General features: G+C 35.9%; 1 protein-coding gene and 1 pseudogene across 3 annotated transcripts; one reads left to right on the forward strand and one right to left on the reverse strand.

Moving 5' to 3' along the window:
- Positions 1–6,509: 6,509 nt before the first annotated feature.
- LOC109186044 lies at positions 6,510–16,063 on the reverse strand (annotated as a pseudogene).
- A 1,052-nt stretch (positions 16,064–17,115) lies between these two features.
- Positions 17,116–19,655, forward strand: LOC109186046 ((R)-specific enoyl-CoA hydratase-like). Of its 3 annotated transcripts, none has more exons than XM_019335959.1 (4): positions 17,116–17,531; positions 18,524–19,044; positions 19,133–19,248; positions 19,347–19,655. In XM_019335959.1, exons 2-4 carry the CDS (start codon positions 18,778–18,780, stop codon positions 19,471–19,473), a joined length of 510 nt encoding a protein of 169 aa, XP_019191504.1. In that variant the 5' UTR covers positions 17,116–17,531; positions 18,524–18,777; the 3' UTR covers positions 19,474–19,655. The 3 variants fall into 3 exon arrangements, with proteins under 3 accessions (XP_019191504.1, XP_019191505.1, XP_019191506.1); XM_019335960.1 differs by having other exon boundaries at positions 18,708–19,044; XM_019335961.1 differs by lacking the exon at positions 17,116–17,531 and having other exon boundaries at positions 17,582–18,671; positions 18,716–19,044.
- The last annotated feature ends 837 nt before the right edge of the window (positions 19,656–20,492 follow it).

The following is a 20,492-nucleotide window of genomic DNA, read 5'->3' on the forward strand; positions in this document are numbered from 1 at the left end:
CTTTATTGATTCATAATTTGATACTAGGACACAATCAAATGGACAAAGTTGTATCTTTATTTTTATCAGATTCAATGTACTAAATTTCTATACCACCATATATATTCACATAGCAATCCTTCTACAATAGCACAGATGCACCATATATCATGCACTAGAACCATAAGAGAACTAGAATATTTCCTCATGTGCTCAGAATGATGTTTCTATATCAACATCATGCTACTACAAAAAATCTGAGTCTAACAAGAACACACTCAATCCACAAAGAAATATGTTTATGGGGAAACAAGGAAAGCCAAAAAGGAAAGAAATCCAATATGAAACAACCAAAGCAAACTTTATCTAAGAGAGATTCTCAAACACGCCAAAAACATCAAAGCTAATTACTGAAATAACATATAATAATATAAAGGATCTTAAAGGCAGCACAATTAGGTCTTAGTGCATATGGAAGTACTTGTTTCCCATCTCAATTTGGAGCCTATCTAGTACCTAAAGTAGAAGTTAGGTCAAACGCTAAAAAAAGAAGAAAACCATCTTTTTCAAGAAGCTCCAAATTACAACTATTTTAAAAAAGATATATATGTTTGACAAAGCCAATAACTGAGCCAAACAGGGACTGCATTTAGAGATTGAAATTCCAGCCAATAAACCAAGCAAAGCTTACACTAATTTCGAAAAACTAAAGGCCAGAAAATTGAAGTCTCCAGAAAATGAGTAATAAAAAAGATTATAACTGAGCTATGAAGTCTCCAGACAAAGCCAATCTCTGGAATGGGGCTGATTCAAGAACACAGTGCAGAACTTTCAGTACCAATAAAGTTCCAAGAGGGGATGTAGAGAAAATGAATTACCGGTCAGAAATGGAGGAGGAGGCGACGGCTATGGAGTTTTGGTGATGACCACGGCGGCACGGCGACGGCTGCACGGTGATGACGACGGCGGTGTGCTGCTGTCTTCTACGATGGAGTGTATGCGATATTGTTCGCGAGGGAGTAGCGTCTGATGTCTTTTAGGACTTAGGGTTAAAAATGTTTTTTAATTTTAATTTAATTCTAATTTTGTAGTCAAAACGCAGCGTTTAAGTATACAAAAAAATAAAATTTAATTAAAATATTGCGACGGAATCTGAGTGGTCGCAATTTCCGTCGCCATATTTAGTCCATAATCCAAAATTTAATTCATTTAAGGACGGAATCAAATCGGTCGCTAATTCCGTCGCCATTTAACGACGGAACACAAATCGGTCGCCTTTTCGATCGCAAAATGGACGACGTAAATTACTTCCGTCGCCAATTCGGTCGTGAATATTTGCCGCCATTATTTCGCGGACTTTATTTTATCTTCGCGCCAACATACACGACGGAATTTAACTCCGTCGCCATTTCCGTCGCCATTTCGCAACGGAATGTAGTTGGTCGCAAATTCGGTCGCTAAATGGCGACGGAATATAGTCCGTCGCGAATTTCCGTCGCGAATCGCGATTTTTCTTGTAGTGTACCCCGCCTACCCTGAGAAGTCAGTAACTAAAATAAAGCATCACTCTTCAGCGCGATCTCTCTCTCTCTGTCTCATTCACAGTACACCATTGTTACAGTGTAGATTCGTATAGTCAACATCTGTGCTTACAGTAAAACTCTGTGTTGAGTTAATTCCAGTAATGGTCCAAAATTTAATGACGAAAACAAGAATCCGAAGAAGATGGTAGCGATGAATAGTCGGCGAAATTCACTCTGCTTGTATAAATTATTCCCACCAGTTGGTTTTCACGGTGATTGCTTGATTCTGTTACAGATATGAGCATGGAAGCGTTTACCTATGGTAAGTCCCATTGCATTCATTCACATTTAGAACCTTAGCATAAGCCATATGGTACCAGGTTAATTATACTTCAATCATTGTTGTATCCTTTTCAGTTAAATGTATCCATTTTACATTTACAAGTGAACTCACAGTTTGACATTTGTAATAGGTGGTCAATTGGTCATGTCGCCATCATTGGCCAACTGTATCTAAACATCCGAAGTTAAATTCGGCTAGTGAAGAAGTTAAGTGAGAAACAATGGAGCTTTGGTTTTGGTCAATTGCATGTGATTAGGAAGAAGAAAAGTAGCGAAGATGACCATTTTAGCCCCCAACATAATGTCTAACTAACAGATAGATAACAGAAGGATCAATGCTGGAACAAATGTGAAAGTCAAGTGTATTTTTCGTCTAAATTAAAAGTCGAGGATCAATTTTGGAAAATTGTAATAGTCGAAGGACCATTGCTGGAATTAACTCTTACTATTATTATTACACAAGGGTATTTTAGTCTTTATACCACTTAACAAATATAATAATAATAATAATAATATAATAATAATAATAATGATAATAATAATAATAATAATAATAATCTAAAATCAAATAAATTATTAGACTGACAATTTTAATAATAAAACTAACTTAATAACAAAAACAACCCCAAAAATTAACAATATTAACAAAAACTACTTATAACAATAATAAATAAAAAAATATATAAATTAATCAATTATTGCAAATTAACTATAAAAAAAACTATTTAAAATAACACTAAAAATAATGTTTATCAGTCACATATGCTCTTATGCTTCTAATAGTCTCTTATGCTGCTTCTTGGAACATCTTCTACATTGTTCTCATGTTGATTGAACCAAAACGTCGACCAGGAGTACCTTCTTTCGATGACAGTTCATCTTCACTTTCTTAGGAGTATATTTCTCAAGCACTTGTTGAGTTTCAAGTGACACAACATCATCATATTCTGGAGCTCTATTTTCAATTTCTGAGTCCATTACTTGTCAAGTAGAATATGGAGATCTGATGAAAAGTGAGAGAGAATGATACGATGATGTGCCTGGAAATGGATGGGAATATGAGATGGGTATAGGCAAAACCGATATTGAAGGAGAATTTTGCTCACTTTTTTTATTTTTTATTTTTTTATTTTTTATCACTGTTCTCCCATTTCCTTGGATTTTTTTCTTTAATTTCTTCTATATTTTAGTTTTCTGACTACGTTTTTTCTCTACCAAAATAGATTAAAATAGTCATTGCAATTTTTTTTTTAATTTTTTATTTCATTTGTTTTTGGGAATCGACAAGAACAGAGAGATGAAGAAGTACGAGTTTGTTAGGTGGACAAAACTAAAAGTTTCACAATTTTTTTAATGGACAAGAGAAGAACACGCTGTCATTCTGTTTGAGATGATATCAAAAGTGAAGGTGGGGGACTGTCATAAAAAAAAAGGTACTCCTGATCAACGTTCTGATTCATATTGAAGTCAGGAATGTTTGTTGTCAGGCATAGTTAGATGATAGGTGAAGAAGAAATCTTATGAAATTATATTTTTACCCCTAATTTGAACCCTCAACCAACAGACAAGTTAACATATGACTAAATTAGATGAAATTTACATAATTGAGGACTTAATTAGGTAAAAATGATAATCAAGGATTAAATTAATAATTACGACATAGTTAAGGGACCGTTTTGGTTATTAATTCTTTTGATATCTCTATCTCTATATATATTAAAGCAAAATAATAGGAGCAAAAAACTCCCGCCCAAAAGCAACGGCGTCGTTTTGACATAGCCGAAATAATGAATGTGTTTGCGTCGGAAATCGAAGGGTTTATGCAGAGTAATACCTAAACTTTATAGAAACAAGCGTTTTAGTAAATATCTACCGTAGATCAATCTCTAATCCAATGGGATTAGAGAATGTATTTAATCCCATCAGTTCCCCATATTTAACATTGAGCCCACGAACCCATTTAGTTTATCTAGGTATTAATTTCTAAGGAAAGTTTCGAAAACTCATCAGTCCTTATATATACATCACATATACGGTCTTAAGCCATTGCACAGTCTAAATTTACGCAGCCCTCTCTTCTTTTTCTCTACAAAAAATATGTTCATCCTTGCTAGCCAAATATCTCCAATGAACACCAGGCAAGCTCTCAGATTGCGGGTGGTGCGTGCTTACCAGATACCTGATAGAAGTGATGCAACTAAGATTAGATCAAAGGAGATAGTTTTTCATGATGAAGAGGTAAGTATATTTAAATACATCAATAGTTTGCAGTGCAGTTTATATAGATATATACATCCAAAATATGCATGGCAGTTTATATTTGAAAATAGATGTTTTTTATTTTTATAGTTGCTATCTATCAGATAAATAACTCTCCTATTATTTTTTTGCCTATACACAGGGGTCCTTCCTGCATGCTCATGTACCAAAGGAGTATGTGGACAAGTACCTAAGTTCTTTTTGTGAAGGTTCAGTTTATGCTATCAAGAACTTCTGTGTCATCACTAATTTCTATTCATACAAGACCAGCCCTCAGAAGTACATGATTAAATTCAACTATCAGACAATCGTAAAGGATCTAAAGCATGTCAAATTTCCCATGAAAATGTATCGGTTGAAGTCATTTAGGGAGATCAAGTCTAATGAGGGCCTGGATGAGAAACACCTCTTTGGTAATCAATTTCTAACTTTCTATCTAATTTAATCAATAATTGGTTCTGTTAATAATATTTTATTTTTGTTATTATATTATACTCTTATAATCTATTTTGTAGATGTGATTGGTCGAGTCATTGAGATTCACTGCCCACAGGAGAAATTGTTTAATGGAAAGACCTCTAGACTCAGTTGGATTTGCTGAGGTCTTTGATGGTGTCTTCGATGGTGAAGTCAATCCATGGAAAGACCTCTAGACCTCTAAATTGTTTGATGGTGACTTCACTTTGTCGTCCTTTTCGAACAATTCACAGATCGGTGCTTTCGCAGATCCGGTTAATTTCCCTCTTCTCTCCGTGGTAAGATATCCTTGTAGTCTCGTGTTTATGTATTATCCGTGGTCGTATTTTTTTTTTTTTTTTTTGTTTTTTTGTTGGCATTTGAAACTTTGAATTTTAGGGTTTGGACAACGTCAGGTGATCGTATTAAAATTCAGTGGTTCTCTCTTTCTCAAATGCATGCACACACTTTTGTTAAAACTTCATAGAATTACTCACTATTGTCTTTTTTGTTTAGTTTGTGTCTTTTTCCAAATAAAGTGAAAATAACTCTCTCTCAATGCTCTCTATGTCTCTCTACATGTGTACACTAGGCATACTTCTTTGATTTGTATCTGCTATGCGTGTATCTCTACGTATATATACTGGAATCGACACCTTTGGATGGTGCACGAGCTCACTTGAATCTGTTTGGCCATCTAGTTTGCGGGTGGTGAGTGGATATTGCTTTCTGCAATGCCGGTAAGGTGTTTGATGAATTGTTTGTGAGATTTTCAGTTGTATAGGTGCGAGTGGATGTCTGCTTCTTTGCCTAATTTCAACAAGTTGTTGACGAGTTAATTGAACAATGTTGGTGAAACGTGCGTTTTGGAGTTACGTTTCCAAACTGTGGATCGAACCGGTCCTTGAGCCAAACTGTGGATCGGACCCTAAACCGGAACTGAACCAGGATCGAACCGCAACTTGAACCGGACCGAGTCAATTCCGGCCAGACCGTAAGCTGGACCGGACTTTGAGCCGAACCGATGATAGGACACTGAACCAGTCCAGACCGGAATCGGGGCCGTTAACCGAACCGAACCCCCCAAACCGTGAACCGAAACGGCCCGTGAGACGGACCGGACTATGAGCTAGACCATAACAGAGCGTGAACCGGACATTTGAACTGACCGAACCGGTTCGAAACGTGAACCGAACCCGGCCAGACCCGACTTCAAATAAAACCGGATCGGACCGTGACCCGAACCAGTCGTGAACCGGACCGGGCCGAACCGTGGATCAGCTCGTGAACAATGAACCGCACCCGACCGTGGCTGCTTAAAATGACAAAGTGAGACCTTTGATTTAATAAGGGAGCTGGGTTTATGGAGAGCTATAAAGCCGGTGGGCTTGAAAATCTTTAATGCTTAAGGCCGTGTTGGCCTGTGGATATGAGTAGAGGGCAATTGGGCCAATTTAATTGAATAGCCCAGTGGGCCGACCAGACCCGTCTTCAAATAAAACCGGATCGGACCCTGAACCGAACCGGTGATGAACCGGACCGAACCGAACCGTAGATCGGACCGTGGACGGTGAACCGAACCGGACCGAAACGTGGATCAGCCCGTGAACAATGAACCGCACCCGACCGTGGCTGCTTTAAATGACCAAGTAAGAACTTTGATTTAATAAGGGAGCTGGGTTTATGGAGTGCTATAAAGCCGGTGGGCTTGAAAATCTTTGATGCTTAAGGCCGTGTGGGCCTGTGGATATGAGTAGAGGGCAATTGGGACCAATTTAATTGAATAGCCCAGTGGCTTCTTTGGGCTTCTAATTTGGCCTTGGTTTGATGATGAGGCCATTTGGACGGCTTTGTTATATGCATGGCTTTTGTGATAGCCAAAGGGCCTTATGGCCAGTATGGTTTTGCCGCTGGGCTAATTAATGAATTACCCCAGTTGTTAGGCCTTGAATGGCCATAGATTTGTTAGGCATGGAATGGCCTTGGCCGGTTTTGTGTGAGGCTCTTGGGCCGTTAGACAATTTTATTTGTTAGGCAAAATAATCAATCATTAAAAAAAGGAAGAAAAAAAATAACCAAACAAGAAAAATAGACAATGGGGGCACAATCCGGCCACCCTCAGCTAGAAGGAGCAGAACAACTCCAAACCCATAAGAAATATAAGAGATTAACAACATATAAATTATTGTAAATCTAACCTCGCCAGGGTAAGGTAGCCGATTTAACCACCACAAAATTGAGTGAGAGAATGTTCAATGTAGACCAACATCACGAATCGCCACGCGCCGCTTAACGAACAGATTGATGCAACTTTTCCATGCATATTTGTTTCACCTTCACAAATGTCAAAGCTTTTCCTCACTACTTACTGCTAGGTAAGCTTCCAATTCACATTAGTCACTGGCCTGGCATAATCCAAAATTTTCAAAACTATAAGCCAACAAAATCTTAAAGGCAAAGCACCATAGCAAATTAACCACACGACATCATTATGTTAGAACATATTCCAACTACCCATTTAAAGTAAGACTCGTGAAAAGAAAGGGCGAAAGGCTAGCATTCAACTTATACCATGTGCATTCTAGTCAACGAGACATTTTTTGTCTGGATTTCCTCCAACATAACAACTGATTTGCTTTTGTTTGTATATGTATGTTGTGCATCATTGACTGCCATTTACTTTGATTTGATTAATAATGCATTTTGTTTAATTTCATATTTTCTAACTTTCACGGCACCCGATTACACCCATACATACATGCTTTCCACAAAGTTACTTTGCAATAAACATGAATACAATAAAGCAATCCACATACAATCAAAAGTCTGGTTAGCATAATGCAAACTGCTTCTCACTTCACACAATGGAGAATGGATAATAGAAAACAAAAAACCTTTTTACTAACACATTTTTTCATTTTTAAAATTGGAAACATTTTCTAGAAAACTGAAGAACTTTTAAAAACTATTTTCTAAATGGAAAACAAAATCATTTATCATCTATTTGGTTATATATCACTATAACTGCATTTTCACCATTATCTACTCACAAATATTCATCACAATGATTACATTCATTATCCATCTTCTATCTTTTCAACTCGTATTTACTTATATAAACATAACTTATTTGCTTATGCTTAAAGTTAGACATTATTCACATTAAAGTTTTAGATTTTGATTGAACTCAATAGATTATTGGTTCGGATATTTTTTAGTTATGTTATATTGTAATACAAGTCTGGCCCGAATATCGCATCATATATTAAACTTCAAAGTAAAAATTATCTATATACATGTCATTGAAATGAATAAATACAAACATATTTTAAATATTAGCTCAAAAAATATTAATATTATCTAAACTAAATTTTGGTTGAACTTATATGTATATAAATTTGGTTCGAATATCAAATGTAAAAATCTTACATATATTAGACTTAAAAGTAAAAAAAAAAAATATTTATTCCATTTAAATTAAACATATCCAAAAATATTTTAAATATAATAATGTCTAAAATTTACTCAAAATTAACCTTATGTTAATTTTATAAGGTTAGTCTAAGGAAAAAAAAAATTGAAAATACAAGCATTTAGTAAACAAGTTTTCTAAACATAAAACAAAGAATAGAAAACAGAGAATGAAAGCTAAAATAGAAAACAGTTTCTTGAAATAAATGGGTCCAAATGTTATGGGACCAGAGCATATAATAATTAATTGAATCTTGAGACTGACCTTAGAGCCCTAATTCCCATATCCATGAGATATGCCCGGTGTTCATCATCATCATCGGGGAACTTTTTAAGTTCTTTCGTGAAGTAAATTATATCTTCTCTTAAATGTCCAGCACCAGCACACCTTTAGAAGGGTTGGACACATAACAGCAAAGGAGAGTTAAAACACAAATAGATTGGTCATCGACAATTCAACATACATCATATACTCTATGTGTGCGTGTATTTAAAACTAGTATGTCTATTCATAACACTTGACTACTATACATTTTTAGAGCACAAACAAGTGAGTTTGTTTATTGGGAATAAATAATATCAACCCATTTACCATCAATACTGTAGTTTAGTCTGCACTTTCAAATTAGTCAAGATCCATCACCTAATCCCAAGATCTTAAGTATTCCATTGAATTGAGTCATTGAGAGGGATTCTTATTCCAATTCTCCTCAATCCTGTGAACCAATCCCCCTGACTAAGCCTTAGTTCATATTTGGTTGAAGATCTCATACATTCCTTTTTCAGTTTCATGGCTCCAATTTGTGGGTCCACTTTAAAATTCATTTCATTTTCCACCTGATAAGATATAATTCTAATGCTTTTTCACTATATGCAGATTCTATAAAAAGAGTGCAAAGATGTAATACAAAAAAGGTGTACATAAAATATGCATGCTCTCCCTCACAACAAGAAATCACATGTTTAGGCAACCATTTCTCTACAATATACAACATAAACCATAAAGAGGATGGGAAGGGGTGGGGGGAGGGGGTAAATTCATAGTGCCTACTCCAAACCAGGAGGTTGAGGTGCTGTGTCCTAAACCTTGTTGAATACCAAACAAGAATCCCTTTCATAGCTAAATAAGCATATAGCCTCCAAAGAAATACAGGCTCATATTTTATCAAATTTAAGCCATTCTCCACTCAAAACTGTATTTATTTGTTATTCCAGTAATGAGTGGCTGTAAACACTTATGCTGGTTTGAAACTTAAGATGCTTCGACTGCTTGATCCTAGAAGAAAATTGTAGTATACTGCAGAAGTTAGAAAGCTTTGGAGAATATATTGATGCCCAGCTCAGTGAAAACCAATTTGTTTTCATATTTTATCAAATCTAAACCATATCTTGTTTCTTACTTTCCAAGATATGATATCCTAAGGGTATCTGACCCAATCTACATCCTTATAACCAAGGAGCTTTACATGTCAATGATTTTCATATAGCAAACTAGTACTAGAGACCTTATTAGATACCTTAAAATTCTAAAAACTACATCCCACTTGCCCTCATATGAGGATTGCAATCCAACATACCTTTCTCTTCAAAGGATATTCAATTCATATTTCCACTCAGAAACACAAATACCTTTTTTTTTTGTGCAACATCTATGTCAAGGAAATACTTCAACTTTCCAAGATCCTTAATTTCAAAATATTGACTGAACATATTCGGAATCAAACCCAACTCAAACAGATGGAGAAAAGTGTTTTTGAAAAATTCCAGCTAGCTTTCAAAGTTAAAAGTTGTTTCCCTCTTAAGATATATTGGGACTTGCATGATAACCATCCAACCTTTGTATTTCTTAATGAGTTCCAAGAGGAAAGGGTAGATATTTTTCTGCTAAAAGGAAATGAAGTCATACTCATTTTCTATGGACTAACAAGGTGAGGGAGTAAAAGTGATTTCGCCCTCTCATCAATCCAATGTTAGAAAGGGGTTGAAAATTCTAGTATAGAAGGGCGGCAGCAAACCCATTATTGACTTCTCTTCAAATTTCCTCCAAAGACATTGAGGATAATTACCCCTATACCTCCTCTGTTGGCTGTATTATCCAACCCTTCTACTTTTATCCCCATACCAAACACAGTATGTTCTATTTATAGAAATACCCAAACTACTCATAAATGGGGGAAAAAACAAAACAAAACAAAAACTCATAAATTCAATCTTTTTTTTTGGTAGGTAAAGAATTCAGTTTAAGTACCAAACAGGTACCGCCCAATGTTACATCAGTAGTTCTTAGACCCTTTACAAGTTCCAATATATCTAAGCACTAAACCAAATAAAGAGTGTGATTAGGAAACTCCCCATGAATGCACAAAATTCATCTCCTACTTATTGTCAAAAAATATGCAGTGCAGCTCATGAGTACCTTGTAAACATGAGGCGCACCATGAATTTGAATGTGACTTGAAGTTCTCTGACCAGGAAAGAAGTACATCGTAAGAATAGACCCTTTTCCTAGAACAGAACCATTACGATCTTTTACAATGGCCTCCATGACAGCATCTCCATGTTTCAACTCATGTGGAGTTCTTAGTTCCTCCTGCACAATAACATACAACAGAGTGAAAAGGAATAGAAGAAACCTATCAGCAACCTTGAGCCGCTCTGATGAAGGCTCATTGCTTGTTTGGTCCATAGCCTCTACTTTAAAAAGTAGAAGTTGGGCCAAACACTAAAAAGAGCAAAAAACATTTAAGGCCAGATAAGATGCAAAAACCTCTTTTTATAGAAGTTCCAAAGTCGAGGCTAAGCCTCTTTATCAAGAAGCTTAAGCAAAACAACCACTTACGGGAATAGTAAAGAAACGGCCAGGCCTCAACCTAATAGACCACTTCATAGCTTGAACCTCTGGCCTCTGGTGCAACCAATGCTTAAATGTTGTCATCGATTCTCCTTGCCCACAGAATCCATCAAATGCGTCACTCCCAAGATACGCTGCAAAAGCAATCAAACGAAAATAGCGCTCTAGATACTCAGCACCACGATTCAGTGCCACCCTCCTTTCTCTAGGCTCAGTGCGCTGCTGGTTAAACAATCTTCTGTACTGCAAGACAGCTTGGCGTATATTCTGCAGAGCTGAACATCTATCAATAATAGCATCCAAGGCCTCTCGGCATTCCACCCCATTGTCAAACAGCCTTGTTATTTTCCACAACAGCAGGATGTCATTTATCCCAAATTCATGACTTGAATCTTTCTTAGGCCTTGTTTTTAAAATAAGTGGTGCATATGGAGGAACATGACCATCACTTTCATCACCACTTAACTTAATTCCTCATGCAATGCATCATTTAATACTCTGATTGGTCTTCCATAGTCAATGCGCAGTTTTACAAGGCAAGCAATTACAGTTCCGGTGGTTGTCCTTCCTATCCCCATCTGAGAAGAGGGTTGAGATGGGTAAAAAAAGTGACCTCAGAAATAGAAAAATGAACAGCTTTCATTTCAAACTCAAAATGGCAGAAAAATCATAACTAAAATGGTCAAGTGCTAATACCTCCTAAATAGAAGATAATATTACCTGACAATTAAAGACAAGCGCCGTATACTTGGAAGCAGATGCAATATTCAATGCCAATGTGTCAAAGTCAGAACTTTTTGGAGCTTTGTCATCAGTAATAGGAATGCGAGCATACTTGATGGGAAAACCCTCAGCCTCCAGGCACTTAAAGACCTCTAATGGGGTCTGAACTGAATCAGAGCTCACATGCTCCCAAGAATCAAATATTTGTCCATCAGCAGTCTCATGAATAACCATTATAGCACCATGATAACGTTCAGCTTCTCGCATAATATCATCTTTCAATCGAGCTTCCATTCTTTCTACTCTTTCACAATCAATTCCCTAGATTTTGCATTTATTACATAGAATATTAGTTATAAAATAGACAAGGCACACACATACATTTCGGAAAATATAAGATTTGAAAAAGTTAAAAACATACACACCACAAACTTCCTTTAAGATATGCCACAAGATCAGGACACAACAGTTTTAACACAAGTCTGGTCAAGAAAATTCTGAGAGCACAAGGATAAAGGAAAGATAATCGCTTCACTAGTTTCCAAGGGAAAGGGGAACTCTTAACGAAATGTAAACATACACATAACATAATGAGTATTAGACATGCATTTTTGCATAATAAAATACTGAATAAGCATACAACAGGAGTTTCAATAAAAGATTATTAAATGATCCAAAATTATATTATGGAGAAAAAAGGTATTATAATTGGCAGGGAAAAAAAATCATAAAATGGTTACACTTAGCATGCAAAGCTCATGTCTACATCATGTTGTAAGAATGGTTTCTAAAGCTTGAACCCATGATTCATAAATCAACAGCTTGTGCCTTAGCAACAACACCAAGCCCACCAGACACAAGTTCTAAGAGGCACTCCAAACAGATGCTCTTAAACATGAGTGAGAGAGAGCAAACAAAATTAACAGGTGTCATGTACTTAATGATCTTCAAAAGATTGAGCATGCACTAGCACGTCAATATCCGTGAGTACTATTTATGAAGTTATCAAATAGCAGATTTGTACCGTATATTCCAGCATATTTTTATAGGGCCTTTCAACCTCTCGGAGCACAAAGGGCTTTCCATTGATGTAGATCACATGTTCTTCTCTCATGTTATGCCAAAAAACTGGACGACCTTCTTTGGAACTACCAATCCTTTGAATGACAGATAGAATCCCACTTACAGTTGGATTTGCAACACCATAGACAGGAAATCCAGGAATTTCTCTAAAATTAAGAGCACCCTCCAACCTTTCTGGCAAACTAGGATGGTGACAACCAGGACAATGGTCACTCTTAAGAACAGTTTGACTTCCAAGAACCTCTCCACTCCTTAAAGCAGCAACTTGGTCCATCTCAGAAGGGCGGCCATTGGTAGACTCCACATCATTTGCTGGGGAAGGTTTCAGGCTTGCATAGCCTAGTGCACCCATCGGGTCTCTTCTCAGCAACCTGCAGAATGGCAAGTTCTAACAAGTGCCACAAAGAAGTATGCCTAGTGTACACATGTAGAGAGACATAGAGAGCATTGAGAGAGAGTTATTTTCACTTTATTTGGAAAAAGACACAAACTAAACAAAAAAGACAATAGTGAGTAATTCTATGAAGTTTTAACAAAAGTGTGTGCATGCATTTGAGAAAGAGAGAACCTCAAGCTAAACAAGAATGAGAAAATTTTCACCTTTCAGATCACTGTACTATGGAAAGGAAGCCATCTTGTACAGAAAGGTTGTCAAGAAACAAAATTAGCAAGTCTTCAAAAACTATCCTCCCTCTTGATACCCATGAAGGATGATGTGACTGAACACATCAATCTACTGGTGACATACACATATAACTTTCTCCACTTATCTCTGAATAGCTATTCTGGTGTCTCCCACTTTCTTAACTACTTCAACATATATAAATAATAACATAACAGCTTTTATGTCCATTTTACTTGCCAACAATAAGAAAAAAACTTATCTTGATATAAAGAATATATTTAAATGTACTGGCAATCTAGCATACTAGATCATGCACAGATGTAGATTCTGCAATGTAGGAATACAGGCATTTTTTAATATACTTGTGACCCTATAATTCAAAGCAAAGGTGGTTTTTGAAACATCAACAGAGTAGACTTTCATCTTACCTGCGAAGTAGGGTGAAGTGCATCTCGTTCTGTGTGGAGATATACAGCAAAACAAATAAGGAACTAATATCTTTCCAAATACTCCACAAAAAAGGAAAGTGCTGCTTCCCTCTTCATCTCATCAGGCTGACGTAAAATGCTGTTCCGATAAGTAGCAATAGCTTCACGTAGGTTCTGAAATGAGATTCACATACTATCAGTTCAAACTGATGGAATTTGAATATCTTGGAAATTGACAATAGAGCCAGATGGTAATGGAATTTTCTATAGAAAAGTCACCCCACACCTGAAATAAATGTGACTAAAATCTCATTGCATAGTTCTTAATTCTATATGAAGGAAAAACATGAATGAGAGCAAAGTTTGTACAAGTTGTATAGGCTTTCTATGAAATACAAGCGGGTTTTAAACAGCTAGAATATGAGGATGCCCCTACCTGCATTGAGGCACATCTGTCAATGACTTTATCCACTTGTTTTTTGCCTTCAACGCCACCCTAAAGGTATAATTCCAATCAGAACATTCAAATCAGATATTCTATTTATCCAAACATGGAGATTAAAGATTATGAGATTTTCCAACCTCCAAAACTCGAATCAAGCTTCTAATAACTGTATATTCTCCTCTACGAATTGCATCCTCTGAGTTGGGCATAATATCAGTAGCATTGGCACCACAACTGGAAACTCTGCCAATTGAATTTGTCCTTGGAATTCCTGATAAATGAGAACAACAGCATCACACTGGAATGGTTTAACTAAAGACACAAGCAAAGCTGGGAATGTTTTTATCTTGAATCAGATCATCAAAGTCATGCTCTCTGTCAAGCCACCACTAAGAACATAACTAAATGTCACAATTCACAAATGAAAATCCTACTTCCAGCATTTATAAATGTCACAATTCACAAATAAAAGATATTAGTATACTACTTTGTATTATATATGTATGTCAAATCATGCACACGGTTTTCAATTCACCTAATCAGAACACAAAGCATGCCAACTCACCCATGTTTCTCAATTCACAAAACTAGAATGTAAAAACACCCAAAAAAATGTAAAGCACCCATTGAAAGGTTGGAGTTTCACAAACCGGAAACTGATCTGCTCTGCCCTCGACGCCGCCTACTGCTTCGCCGGAGCTCGCCGATGAAGACCGCCGCTGCTGCGGCCGACGGAAAGAATAGAGGAGAGAAGGAGGCCCGGACGTTCAAGCTGCCCTCAGCTCGCCGGAAGGAGTCAGAACTGAATGCTCCGTAGCTTCTTCGCGCCACTGGTTCGTCGCGTATGTGCAATCTCGCTGGCCGGGAAAAGGAAAGCGGCTGATAACAGTGGTGGGTGGTCGCTGGTGGAGGCTGATGCTCACTGCGGTCGACGAAGAAGAAGGTGTCGATGGTGATGGTGGCGGCGGCTGTTATCTTAGGAATAAAGAGAGACTCCGACAGTATATATTTATATTCTAACAAAGCTAGGGTTTTGGGTCACAATTCATATTTATATTTTGTTAGATAATATACTAGTATTTGACCCGTGCGGTGCACGGTATGTAAATTAAAAAGTATTTAATTTTTATATTTTATGTTAACAAATTGTGTGAAATAATGAGTTTAAAATTGATAAGATATAACTGAAATATGATTCGAAATTCAACAAAAACAATATGAAAATGTTATATTACAGATACTTTAGGGTCAATACAGTAATAAGAAATAACAAATATAAAATCACAAATTATTGAAAACTTCGTGATATACAACATTAGTGGTTGATGTAGTCGTTGAAATTGGGTCTTTGACTATCAATATTTTTAGACCGTCTGGACTGTTAACTCGAGAAGCAGCAACGTACAACTGGCCATGAACAAAAACTGGTTTTTTTAGAATTAAACCAACATGAGTTAACGTTTGTCCTTGACTTTTGTTAATGGTCATTGCATATGAAATCATAATTGGAAATTGCCTTCGTTGAAATTTGAACGGCAATCTTGGATCAGAGGGTGAAATTGATATTCGAGGTATCAACACTTTTGTACCTTTGTTAGGTCCAGTCAGAATCTCGCCTTCAATAACATGATCAGCTAACTTTGTGATTATCAACCGTGTGCCATTGCACAAACCCAGGGAATGGTCAATGTTTCTCATTAACATTACTGGGCATCCTATTTTGAGTGTCAATGCATGATTTGGCAAACCTGAAACCCTAATGCTGTTTAGAAATTCCGGTGTGTGCACATCTCCAAAAATACTGTTGTCGCCATCGGCTTTGCATACTGCGTCTGAACTAAAGTACGATATGCTCTCGGCATTGTGCAACTCAGTCATATATTCGTTCACTGAACCCTAAACAAATACGTACTCCTTATTGTCGTTCGAATCACATTGTCACCTGTCGATTGCCATGACGACTATTATCAAAATCGATTCATTAATTCTTTAACTATTGAAATTGAAAACACTTACCATTTGAAATGATACTTAAAGGCGTATTTAGTGAACTTTGGAAAACGCCAATTAGCGGTGTACGTATTTGTGTATCATTGTTTGATTCAAAGGACGGCCTGGATGATGGATTATTGACATTGATATCTACATTACCTGTTACAATTATACATTGTCATCAATACACGTGTATTATTTCGTGTAACAATTTTAATTACTCATAGAAATATATATTATAATTAATCACTCCAATTAACACAATATTGAGACATAATTGTATACACACAATGTTAAAGTAATCTATAAATTGTTATTCACTAATGAGTAATATTTACAATTAATAAATAATTGACTACATGAATTTGTGATACATTTTAAAAAATTTAGTGTTCAAATCATACTAATAATATCTATGCGGAGTAAATAATAAATGTATTTATGGTCCGGACAATTAATTACATTACGAATACATAGTACTCCATCATTTTGACTATGTTTATGAGAAAAAAACATGTTGAACCAAGATGCTTAGCATAATAATAATTATTTAATTTGTTTTATACTAATACATTTTAGTTTTATTATAATCAAATTTATATATAAAGAATATTATTTGAATTATTATAATAATAATAATACTAATACTAACTGTAAACAAAAGTACTGTAATTAAACAAAAATTATAATAATACTAATTAGATTAACAGTACTAATAATATTAATTCTAACAATATAAAAAAACATAATAATAGTAACAAACTAATATTTCTAATATTAAGAATAATAATAATAATAATAATAATAATAATACTAACAATAACAATATTAATAATAATAATAATAATAATATGAATAATAATAATAATAATAATAATAATAATAATAATAATAATATAATGAGCTTTGTGTGGCGTGATGAATACAGCTGTCTTCTACCTTCAGCCCACCGATACTACCCTTCGTAAAAGGCTCCTACAGTATTCCTAAGCTAAGAGTTGCTTGCATTGTATCTTTTCTGGCCAAAATTGTACTCAAATTGCGAAGCGAGGGCTTTCGATTTGGCCATTTCTCTCACTCTAAACTATGGATTCGCGATGAAGATGATCTTACTGGGAAGTAGAGGTTGACTGATTCGACTAACAAATACTAAATCCGAGTGTTAACACCATAGTCAAACCGATTCGGAGTAAGAGAAGCGGTTTCTTGCTATATATTAGCAAAATACAAATCGGCTTTCATGGATGATGGAGAAATCGAAGGTTTATGGTAGTAGATGCATCGATTTCGAAGAATGGAGACATGCAGAAATGTTTGTTGTTCAACCCAATTCCTACAATTGTTTGGCAGTTGGGTAAGAATTTCTAACCCTATCTCTTTTAATCTTTCAAATTTAGGTAGTTTTGTAACCCTATCTATCTAAAACGCATACATTTAGACCTAATTTATAGCTATCGTCTAAATCTGTTATGAAATTTGTTTATCCGAACAAATCTATACTGTAATTTGTATAGTTTATAGCTTTCGAGATAGAATTTGGTCCAAGAACACATGCGTAGACAGTAGATGATTATAGATAGCATTTAGGGCTATAATCGAAAACAGATTCTTATCATTAAGTCTAATAGTTTAGAAAATTACCTTGGTTGTTGCTGTTCTGCTTCCTTTTGGGACCAATCGTGGTTGAAGTGGTAATCCTCTTCATATGTTGGTCTGGAAATACCTGCTATGGACTTCCAATGAACAGTTTTGTATAGGTGTTTATGCAGAGACAAAAAAAAATGTCTATGTGGATTGTTATATAGTAGTACAGACTTCAAAACCAAGATTGGTAGCCCAACATTGGAAAATGGCCAATATAAACAGTGTGGGAATACTAAAAGTTTTTCTTATTGTTGGCAAGTAAAATGGACATAAAAGCTGTTATGTTATTATTTATATATGTTGAAGTAGTTAAGAAAGTGGGAGACACCAGAATAGCTATTCAGAGATAAGTGGAGAAAGTTATATGTGCATGTCACCAGTAGATTGATGTGTTCAGTCACATCATCCTTCATGGGTATCAAGAGGGAGGATAGTTTTTGAAGACTTGCTAATTTTGTTTCTTGACAACCTTTCTGTACAAGATGGCTTCCTTTCCATAGTACAGTGATCTGAAAGGTGAAAATTTTCTCATTCTTGTTTAGCTTGAGGTTCTCTCTTTCTCAAATGCATGCACACACTTTTGTTAAAACTTCATAGAATTACTCACTATTGTCTTTTTTGTTTAGTTTGTGTCTTTTTCCAAATAAAGTGAAAATAACTCTCTCTCAATGCTCTCTATGTCTCTCTACATGTGTACACTAGGCATACTTCTTTGATTTGTATCTGCTATGCGTGTATCTCTACGTATATATACTGGAATCGACACCTTTGGATGGTGCACGAGCTCACTTGAATCTGTTTGGCCATCTAGTTTGCGGGTGGTGAGTGGATATTGCTTTCTGCAATGCCGGTAAGGTGTTTGATGAATTGTTTGTGAGATTTTCAGTTGTATAGGTGCGAGTGGATGTCTGCTTCTTTGCCTAATTTCAACAAGTTGTTGACGAGTTAATTGAACAATGTTGGTGAAACGTGCGTTTTGGAGTTACGTTTCCACTTCCGGCTTCTCTTCGTTGGCAGCTACGAATTTGCTTAAATGCGGGGATGTTTTGAAGCAAGCTCGGGTGTTTACGGAAGTAGATGTTGTTGAATACTCGAAGCTGAGTCATGATACCAACCCCTTGCATTTTGACTCAGAATGTGCCAAGCTTGCTGGATTCAGTGACAGGCTTGTTCCTGGAATGTTGGTCGCTTCCTTATTCCCAAGAACCATCGCTTCAAATTTTGTAAGTCCGACTCATCAATTTTTTATACTTTTATCAAGTCATTTTGTTTAAGCCTCATTTCTCTTTTGGTGTTTGGAAATACTTGTAGCCGGGAGCTGTATATGTTTCGCAAATGTTGCAGTTCAAGTTGCCAGTGTACATTGGAGAGGAGATAGTTGGTGAAATATGTGCAACAAATATCAAGGTTCTGAAAGCAAAACATGTGTAGGTTGCCCTGGCTGAATCCCCCCTGATTTCATGTATTTTCATCTAGATTCCATGTTCCTTCTTCTCCAAGCTCTTCAATTCGTTTTGATTGTCAGGGTCAAATTTTTCACCAAATGCTTCAAACGTGATGGCGCGCTTGTTATTGATGGCGAGGCCACAGCGATCCTGCGGAGTCTGAACAAAGAACCAGCTCGGCACTGCATATTTTTTGACAATAAGTAGGAGATGAATTTTGTGCATTCATGGGGAGTTTCCTAATCACACTCTTTATTTGGTTTAGTGCTTAGATATATTGGAACTTGTAAAGGGTCTAAGAACTACTGATGTAACATTGGGCGGTACCTGTTTGGTACTTAAACTGAATTCTTTACCTACCAAAAAAAAAGATTGAATTTATGAGTTTTTGTTTTGTTTTGTTTTTTCCCCCATTTATGAGTAGTTTGGGTATTTCTATAAATAGAACATACTATGTTTGGTATGGGGATAAAAGTAGAAGGGTTGGATAATACAGCCAACAGAGGAGGTATAGGGGTAATTATCCTCAATGTCTTTGGAGGAAATTTGAAGAGAAGTCAATAATGGGTTTGCTGCCGCCCTTCTATACTAGAATTTTCAACCCCTTTCTAACATTGGATTGATGAGAGGGCGAAATCACTTTTACTCCCTCACCTTGTTAGTCCATAGAAAATGAGTATGACTTCATTTCCTTTTAGCAGAAAAATATCTACCCTTTCCTCTTGGAACTCATTAAGAAATACAAAGGTTGGATGGTTATCATGCAAGTCCCAATATATCTTAAGAGGGAAACAACTTTTAACTTTGAAAGCTAGCTGGAATTTTTCAAAAACACTTTTCTCCATCTGTTTGAGTTGGGTTTGATTCCGAATATGTTTAGTCAATATTTTGAAATTAAGGATCTTGGAAAGTTGAAGTATTTTCTTGACATAGATGTTGCACAAAAAAAAAAGGTATTTGTGTTTCTGAGTGGAAATATGAATTGAATATTCTTTGAAGAGAAAGGTATGTTGGATTGCAATCCTCATATGAGGGCAAGTGGGATGTAGTTTTTAGAATTTTAAGGTATCTAATAAGGTCTCTAGTACTAGTTTGCTATATGAAAATCATTGACATGTAAAGCTCCTTGGTTATACGGATGTAGATTGGGTCAGATACCCTTAGGATATCATATCTTGGAAAGTAAGAAACAAGATATGGTTTAGATTTGATAAAATATGAAAACA

The sequence above is a fragment of the Ipomoea nil genome, unplaced genomic scaffold (assembly GCF_001879475.1).
Source record: "Ipomoea nil cultivar Tokyo-kokei standard unplaced genomic scaffold, Asagao_1.1 scaffold1378, whole genome shotgun sequence".
Classification (NCBI taxonomy): domain Eukaryota; kingdom Viridiplantae; phylum Streptophyta; class Magnoliopsida; order Solanales; family Convolvulaceae; genus Ipomoea; species Ipomoea nil.